The sequence below is a fragment of the Oratosquilla oratoria genome, chromosome 2 (assembly GCF_046742065.1).
Source record: "Oratosquilla oratoria isolate Oo_2021 chromosome 2, ASM4674206v1, whole genome shotgun sequence".
Taxonomy (NCBI): domain Eukaryota; kingdom Metazoa; phylum Arthropoda; class Malacostraca; order Stomatopoda; family Squillidae; genus Oratosquilla; species Oratosquilla oratoria.
In genome coordinates, this window is record NC_134778.1 from 44309960 (window position 1) to 44319959 (window position 10000).

The 10000-nt window shown below is 41.1% G+C and overlaps 1 protein-coding gene across 1 annotated transcript in view; it reads right to left on the reverse strand.

Moving 5' to 3' along the window:
* Positions 1 to 2517, reverse strand: part of LOC143035756 (PI-PLC X domain-containing protein 3) — a 32780-nt gene extending 30263 nt beyond the window's left edge. The window contains exon 1 of the mRNA XM_076202684.1: positions 1650 to 2517. Within this exon, the coding sequence (XP_076058799.1) occupies positions 1650 to 2517 (868 nt within the window). The remainder of the gene's footprint in view (positions 1 to 1649) is intronic.
* Positions 2518 to 10000: the final 7483 nt, after the last annotated feature.

Consider the following 10000-nt stretch of genomic DNA (forward strand, 5'->3'; position numbering starts at 1 on the left):
TTCCCAACAATGACGGTTAATTCCCCTACACGCCAGGTACATAGTGTATCTTGTATTTCTGTTCACGTCATAAGATTCATCACTGCTCTTCCCACATGCAGACAAAACATTCCAATGTCGAATGAGCCCTCACTACCCAAACATTACCTTCCTATGTGTTTTTGCCAAGCATAACTGATGTAATAATGAGTGTCTAAGGTCAGTATTATGGACGTTCTATCTATCGAAATCCTTCATTGGGAGGCGTATGAATCCGCCATGCCCTGTTAGGAGACTTCAATTGTGGAGAGATAAATTAGGAGGAATTGAAAACTGGCGTAGGAGAAAAATCATGGGGTAATGTACTAGATATACCAATGAGCAACGTCATGACACAATGGGTCAAAGAAACGAGATAAATGAGACGATGACACACCATTCAGATTAGATGTGCTGTTAACTAAAGGAACAAATGCTAGTGAATCCTTAAGATATATGTATCCAACGGGAAATAGTAATCGTGTAGTTCCTGAGTTTTGCGGCTGCAGCGAGTCCAGAAGTGAGATATGAGTCATACAGGCAAGAAATATATAATACTGGGGAGACAAAATTCACAAACATTATGGAATTCTTTGATGAAATATATTTGAGAAAATTAAGAGACAGGAGGAAATAAAGAAGAAGTGAGACATTTTACTAAATGTTTACAACTCGAGAGTTTGAAAATATGTACCAAGGTTAAAGGAGAAATAAAATAGAGGAAAGAATTGGTTCAATAGAAGATGAAAGATAGCAGTAAAAGAGTGATGCAGCATGGGAGACGAAGGAAGAGAAGAACAAGTGGAACAAAGCATAATCACCAAGAAACCAGAAATAAAATGATAAGAATCAGAGGGGAAGAAAAAAAATGAAAAAGATATATCTGACAGATATATAGATCAAAGGTGTTCACTTGACGTGCTAACGGTAGGTTGAGACACAGGAAAAGAATGAACATGTTAAAATCGAATGAAATATTCTATGAAGATGCCATAAAGCAAGCTAAGAAATTAATATATATCATGTTATATTTACTATAGAAATAATTAAGAGGAGATAGGAACACCAAGAAACATTGCGTTAAGTGACAGAAATGGAAGTGCAACAAGTAAAAATAAAGTATAGAAACACAAAATGTGAGAAGAAATCCGGGGTCTGGTGAGATTTCAAGCTGGATACTCAAAGAATATAAAGAACAATTGGTGGATAAAATCATGAGTTAATTGTACTTTTTTAGAACAAAGGAAACTGCTGAGAGTTTGCCAAAAGGCAAATGCCATCCCAGTTTATAAAAGGGGAAGTAAGGAGAAGCTCCTGAATTATAGATCAGTGTCCTTTATCAGCATTGTAGCTGAGACGTGTGAGGGTGATATCTTTTGATCAAGAGTCCAGTACGTGACCGAAGACCATGGTGAATCACACACACACACACACACACATACACACACACACACACACACACACACACACACACACACACACACACACACACACACACACACACACACACACACACACACACACACACACACACACACAATACTCCTTACTGCAAACTTATCAGCTTATATTCCCTGTGTGCACTGGTTCATGCATGCGTGCGTGTATCAAGGCAGGTGGTTTTGCCTTACCAGGAATGAGGAGGTGATGAAGCGGCAGATGGTGGAGGCGAGAGGGTAGGCGCGTCATCCAACACTCAAGGTCAGCAGTTGAGGTGAGTAGATTCCCTTCTGAGGCGACTCGATGTCTTCCAGCGGGGTTAAGTCCCCGTGGACAGGGACGCGATCCCGCCGGCGAGAGGGAAGAGGGGGAGTAGGTCGTTGAAGTGGAGAGTTCTAGTGGGAGGTGACCATTGCTGATGGTCGGCCCGAGGGGGTGGTGGTAGTGAGAGGTTAAGGTGGAGAGGGAAGCCGAGTCTAGGCGCCGACCCCCGTCTCTGGACACAAGGAAGATGCGTTGTAATGGCTCTGTCCTCTCCAGAAACCTCGTCTCCGCCGGCGTCTCGTCGAACTGGAGGGCTTTTGGCGGGAAGTGGACGTTGGCGATGCCACGCACCTCCGAACTGTTCCTTCGGCTATTGAACGCGGGACTCTTCTTTCTTCGGAAGAGGGGCACCAGTCGTCCGTTGCTGAGTTCGATGGGAACGGACCGGTTTTTGCTGATGTCGTTATTGTTGTTGTTTTTGTTGAGGGTGAGGATATTAGTGTTGTTGCTGATGGTGAGTGTATTAATGTTGTTCGTGTTGTTGATGTTTTCGCAAAAGAATCCTCTGCGTTCTGGTCGAACTTGGTGACACTTGGCTTGCTTCGCCTTGCGCTCCCTGAAGAGTTTGACGCCCGTTCCAGGCTTCGAACCCTTGCTGGAGGCATGGCCGCTCGCTTCCCGTTGAGGTCTTGAAGATGTCCGACTGCAAGGACGGGGAGGAACCTCATCAGGAACTTCATTCTCCCCCAAGCTTTGCCTCTCGACGTCTGCTTCAATGGTGATGATGTGGCTCATTGGTCATTCTTGAGGCTACGGCCGGAAAGTCTTTCCCGGAGTCGCGTTTTGAGGTGCGGCTCTTGCCGACCCACGCTTCGTTCTCACGGCCATGGCAACGGCGGCTCATAACACCGCCATCGGGCCGCTGCATGAGTCCTTTGCAGCCACCCGAGCAAGTGACGTTAGCAAATGGTGGGGTGAAGATTTGCATTGGATCAGTCAAAGTCCGTTCGCCGTCCAGTAGGTGACGCCTACACGTTTCTCTTCGTCTACGTTATCTGACTGGATTCAAATGACATTTTTTTGTGGGAATCCGTCAGTAAAAAAGGCGTATTCAAAGGCCAAAATTCGGATAAGGCCGTGGGCTGCAAAATCCCCGGCCACTGAAAGGATGGAGACGTAAACGCCCCCTTGAAATAAAAAAATAGATAAGCTATATTGTGTAAACTCACTATGTAAACATCTCACTGTAAGTGTGTAGTACTTGAACGCTCCACATGAACCATCTCTGTTTGTTTGTTCTCACTTGCATTAAATTCTTGACAAAAAAATCGTTCTGTTTCTTTTCTACTGGCTTCTTTCATATCTAGAAATAGAAATAACATTTTCATTTGCTGAATACACTTGATTTACATTGGGCACAGATTTTCAGGTGGAAGTACTGAATTTCAAACCTTTTAAACAGTTCACCCTAAATGTGGATTAAGATCTGTATCGATATTATAGATTTAAACATATTCCATCAGTAACAGAACATACGAGAGAAAGAGCCAAAACGACACAAAGGTGAGAGTATTGGTATGCTATTTGCCTCTATGATACCTGGAAGGAATTATGATAATCTGGCTATGAGTAAAAATAATAATAATAATAATGATAAATAAATAAATAAGAAAATAAATAAATAAAAAATCATGTGACCAGCGGGTATGCATACAGGAGAAGACGAGGTAGAAAAATATTAAGGTTTCTCAATTTCAAGTCGAGAGTTTTAAGATGGTAAAGCTTGTGAAGGAATTTCATCGACTTAGATTATTACACTTTTGGATACTGACAGATTTAAATAACTCAATTATGTTACTTTTTATTGTTATTTTCTCGTATTTGGAACTGGAACGAAAAAAAAAAAAAAGAATACTGTCCTAGTTGAGAACGAAATTGATAAAATCGTCGAGACTTTAATGAGCTTCGAGACGGAAAAAGCTAATAAAAGAAAACGGAGATTTAAAAGATATATAACAAACGCACAAGTAACTTTATTACGCAAATTGTGATAAGAATTTTTTAATATGATGATCACGTGAGATGGTGTACCCTGCACTCTGATGTCCATTTTTTTTTTTTTTCAATCTTTCATCTGTTCTTGATTTGGTGTTACATTTCACTTCCTCTGGTTTATTTTTCAATCGTGTCACGCGACATTGTAAATGGTCGAGTCGTCAAAGAAACTGCACATTCGATTTGGACAGTAATGCACAAAGCAACACGTAAAATCAAGTTATATTATTTTCATTTAAATTCACCCAAAATATAGTTTATTTGTTTTAATTTGATGGTGACTTATCATGAAACAAAATTCTGAAAATATAATTTCTCAATTATCGAAAAAAAAAAATCGCAGAGCGAGAGCATTTGTCGAAAATGCCGAACAGATTCATTATACTTGTATGCTACATAGCCTGTTAAAATGTCAGGAAACATAAAATAAGATATACATTATCAATCTGGAAAAACAATCATAAACATTGGTCAGACTGATGTAATGGGTACCAACTTTTGACGTATTGAAGTCTTAAAAGAGAATCACATTTGACGTCTTTGTAACCTTGACTTCCAATCTTGATTTAAGATAATTGATGACGATCATTTTTTAATCATCTTTATTAGGTACCATAGTATGGTTATGATCAAAGCAAGTTCAGAGGCCAAAACGTACGTGACAACTTACAAAGAGAGAGACACACAAACGTCTTACGAACCAAGGTAACGTAGTTGTATTTCGGCAACTAATGACGTTAGTCGTATTTAATCACATCAGTCAAAACACATGTCTACTAAGCTCTTTTCCAGAGTCTAATGCATTTTATACTGATGTTAGATTGAAGGTGACTACAAAAGGTTTGGCCAAAAACCCTTCATGCCTAACATACAATACATTTTTTTCATCAAATGTTGGTCCTCAAATTATTACTTCTCAAAATGCGTTAAGATGAATCATCAACACGCAGTGTTCTATGATATTAGATTGTACTTTTTTTTCTTTTCTACATTAACAACGCGGGTTGTTTGTGTGTCTTTATTCAGACTTAAGTATGTTTACCTGAATATGTGTGTGTGTGTGTGTGTGTGTGTGTGTGTGTGTGTGTGTGTGTGTGTGTGTGTGTGTGTGTGTGTGTTTGTGTGCGTGCGTGCGTGCGTGCGTGCGTGCGTGTGTGTGTGTGTGTGTGTGTGTGTGTGTGTGTGTGTGTGTGTGTGTGTGTGTGTGTGTGTGTGTGTGTGTGTGTGTGTCCGCGGATGTCTGAAATTCGACATCCGATACATCTCTAATATATATGTATATATATATACATACACACACACACACACACACACATACACACACACACACACACACACACACACACACACACACGCATACACACACACACACACACACACACACACACACACACACACACACACACACACACACACACACACACATATATATATATATATATATATATATATATATATATATATATATATATATATATACATATATGTATTACCACATATAAATGTTTATCTCTATTAGGGCCTACTGTATATTTGGTGATTGATGTTGTAGAGGAGTAAACCTTCCTCGTATGCATATTCTAACTTGTTATTTTTTTATTGTGACTACCTATTTACACTTTTCCCATTTCACACCCAAATGTCTCAAAAGAAGTTGAGTCGTGGCTCCTAGACAAATAGACCTACATCTTCTATTGATGATTGCCTTATCCCACAGACCACAACAATGCCTAACCCCTCGCTTAACACTCTCATTGCCAATCCAGGTCAGACACCAGTTCTCCTCACGAACCTACCTCACATCAATCAAAATCAGGCAGCAGGTCCCCAAATCACCCAGACCAAGCATCTAACCCAACTGTCACCCAATCGCCAATCCATAACCACTATACCCTCTCTAAGTTATCCACCGACATACCAACATTTACAAAGTTCAGCGGTGCCACAATCCAAGAGTACTTAAATGTTTGTATAGTCCAATTCACCAACTTTAACATCCATGATGAGAAACACAGAATCACCATCATACAAGAACATATGAACCCGGGTGATGAATACAAAAACCTCTCACTTCTTCTCAGATCAGAGCTGGCTACAGGCATGTCATACAATGACTACTGCAATGAACTCAGACACCTTTTCTCTGAAAAATCTACAAACAATATCCATTGGCTGTCTAAATTTTTGTATTACATGAGACATCTTCCCCACTCCCCCTTGCTGTACCAAATTATCGCACAGGCGGACGAAGTTTTCCAAGTGATCTGGAAACAAAGAAGCTTCTGGTCTCAGCCTTGTTACAACATCACTTTGATTACGCTTGTAGCTCTTGGTACAGTAGTCTGAGCAGAAAAAACTGGTCCCGGCTACAGGTTACACAAAATAAGATAATTAGATTCATACTAAATTTACCTCAACGTAGTCATATTGGTATTGAAGAATTTAGCAAGGTAGGAATGTTACCTGTAAAATATCGTGTCCAGCAGTTGAAACTAAACCAGGTTTACAATGTCATTCATAATTCTGCTCCCTCATATGTGAGCTGTAATTTTACATTATCGGCTGAGAACCGAACCCGGAACAGTCAAGAGTCTCTTATTGTACCTCATGCAGGTCCCTTCACCAAAAACAGTTTTCACTTCACAGGTGCTCAACTATGGAACTCACTACCTGTGTCCATTAAGAAGTCAAATAGCAAGGTTACCTTCAAGAAAAAAGTCAAGGGTTACTATATGTCTCAGCTATGGACAGAGAACAGCCTTGATTTTGTGTACTACTAGCTTAGTGAGGGATACCTGATTCCATGAGTAATACCATCCAAATCTGTGTTCATTCATAACTGTTCTGACCTCCCCCCTTTTTTTTTGTTCTTCAGAAGTTTAGTTTAGTATAACAATGATTGATGTTTACAAATTGGTTTCCACCTCTGTTTTGCCAGTCATAATATGGTATATGTCTCAGGTAGGGTCCGAGAACAGTTATGATCTGACCTTTTTCCTCGTTCTCCTTGTTGTTTTACTCATTCGAGTACTGGTCCCCTGTACCCTACCCCTGATGCTTCAGGTTAAATGTACTACTCCCTAGTGCTCATACTAATTGCCCACTCCGTCCTGTGATTCAGGTTAAATGTTAGATTTATTTAATAGGTGACCCTAGCTGCAGTGTAGCATTCACTATAACTACATGTTGTTACAGATGTAGAATATTGTAGTATATCATTAAAGGTACTACTCTGATATAGTACTCACTCATACATGTTGATACAGCTGTAGAATAATGCAGTATATCATTAATGGTACTACTCTGATATAGTACTCACTCATACTGTTTTGTTACAGTTTAATATTATTTTGTTGTTCCTTTGCTTATTGCAATGTTCCTTTTTGTGATGGTGCTCAAATTTTTTGTCTCAATATTCCTATGTGTACAAACATTTTAGTAATATTAGCTAAACTATAACAATGTTTATGTGTCATATGTGTTCTGACTGGTATTACTCATGATTGTCTCTGGTCCCCTTAACCCCCTACGTATGTTGTCAGTGTGACTTAGTGTAGAATAACAATCTGATGAGGACCACAATGGAAATAAGCGTACATGCTTTTTGTGTTATCCTCGGCAATTTGCATTTATTATTCCGAACTATGTGTTCTTGTCATTATTTGCACTTCATGTACATTGATTCATTGCCAAATAAAGTCTATCTATTTATCTATCTATCCCTAACAAACGCCCCTTCTTGGATTATGACAGCTTCTGATGGAACTAAATAGATTGAAGTCAATGACATTTTTAATTTCCTTGAAATAGTAATTTACTTCATGGCCTTACCCCTCAGATGTGAACAAGAAGCCCCCAAAAAATAACCTAAATGATAAAGACACCATACCTTACCTCTATGTCTTAGATATCGTACAGAAATGCGGAATTAATAAATTCAGCCAGACACATCCAGCCAGGATAAAAACTACATCGGTCTCTTCGACCAAACAGGCACCTAACCATCCACCTTTCTCCAACCACAACCGAACCACTGGTGCGCCATACACCTACCAGATTCTCACGACACACAAAATTGCCGCCTCAGCTCACAACAACAAGCATTTTGCTCCTTTCACAACACGACATCTCACTCTGACAAGGATTGTATGTGTCAGAACAGATTCAGGAGTAATCTCCAGAGTAACTACAGCTCAGACCACGACTCCCATTTTCACTCGGACAGCGAATGCCGCTGCCAAAACCTTAATGCATCATCCACCCCACCCCCCTACTCAGTCAAAATACTGCTCATACCACAACACATATTCCTATTCCAACAGCAAATGCCGCCACCAAAACCCTCATACATCCTCAACTGTCCCCAGACCACCTAAATAGTGCACATATCATGACTCATACAAACACTCAGAGAGTGAATGCCTTTCACAAACCTCCCGTACACAACCCTTGAGCTCACGCCAAAGACAAACACAAGCACAAGGACGAACATCACGCCCCTCACAGAGCGGTTCCACCCAAGGTAGGCAGCACCTAAGGACGTAGCCGCATTCTTTGGGGGAATACAAATAGTCCTCATATCCCAAGAGCCCCTAACTCCCCATACCACGGGTGCAAGGTCGCTAACATTTCAAGGCATGGTCGGGCACATAGGAGCAAATTTCCTGATTGACACAGGCACAATGATTAACCTATTACCAGTTTCATTGTACCATCCCCTAAAGGATACATATCCTACTTCCTGACCTTCTCTTAAGGTTTAAGGTTAAAGCGGTTTCTCTCTTGACTTCTCCATCATCGCCCTCCCGTTAAACAAAGGCCCCTTCACTTTCCCAAATTGCATCATTCAGGTCGTGGACGATTGGACTCTCAAATGTGGTGCTATTTTAGGATTAGAATTTCTTTCTGCATATCACATAAACATTTTAACCAAATAGGAGATATAGCAATAGATGCCTCACTAGAACCCGGCTGCCTAGGGGATGTTGTGACCACCATACCCACAACAGCACATTTCTTGCAACCCAGACACCCCATTGCGACACGCTTCTATGAGCCGACAGAATCCTTACGCAAGTAGGGCCCAGGTACCTTGCAAGACAGTATGCTGACGCATGACCCCATGTGGCCAACACCAACTCAGCACCCTATGTCATCACCCCCTCGTATTTACGAAATGTTGGGCCAGGGTATCATTCGACATTCTCGCTCCCCTTTGAACTCTACACTTTTCCTAGCTCCTTAGTAAGATGGTTCCTTTAGACCTGTCATAGAATTCCGTAAGGTGAACGCAAATACCACCTCGGACTGCATGTCAATGCCTATTATGGCGGATGTTCTTTAGTCTCTTGGGAATGAAAATGCCGTGTCCTCAACCTTGGGCCTTGAATCTGCCTTTTGACAGATAGGATTAACTGAAGAGTCGAAACCAATAACAACCTTCAGCACAATAAAAGAACATTTCGAATTTAATTGAATGCCCTTTGGCTTAAGGAACGCCACTAGCACCCTACAGCCCCCTATGAACCATCTGTTTAAAGAGCTAATCGGCAGGTCCCTTTTCGTCTACCTTGACGACCGCATTCTCTACTCCCCCACCCTTGAGGCTCACCTTGAAACCTTACATCATGTCTTCAGGACGATGTCCGAGGCGGGCCTGAAATTCCAACTCAACAAATGTCCCTTCCATAGGAAGAAACTACGGTTCCTAGGACATAACGTGGATAGATACGGTATCTATACAAATGACGACAATATAGAGGCCATACGTTACTTCCCAAGACCCAGGAACGCGGACGAAACGCGCAGTTATACAGGGCTCGCTATCTACTACAGGTACTTTGTCAAATCATTTGCGAAGATTGTGGCCCGTCTCCACAGGTTTGCCCGTAAAAATGTGGCTTTTAAATGGAAAAGGGAGAAGGAAGATAGTTTCTAAAGAATCAAACAAGCCTTGTGCAATTCCTCCATCCTATGTTTCCCTGACTTCAGTAAGGCATTTCTCCTCTACACTGATGCCTCCCAGCTATGCCTTGGAGCAGTATTTATACAACAGTGAATGGGTCCCAGTGACTAGACATACATTTTCATCAACCACAATGCACTTTAATTCTAAGCCATCAACATCGGACGAACCGTGGAGGCACATGCAAAAATTGAAACGTGGTACGCCCGAGGACTCGAACCAACGCGGCGAGAACGTGACCAATACACCATCAAGTGT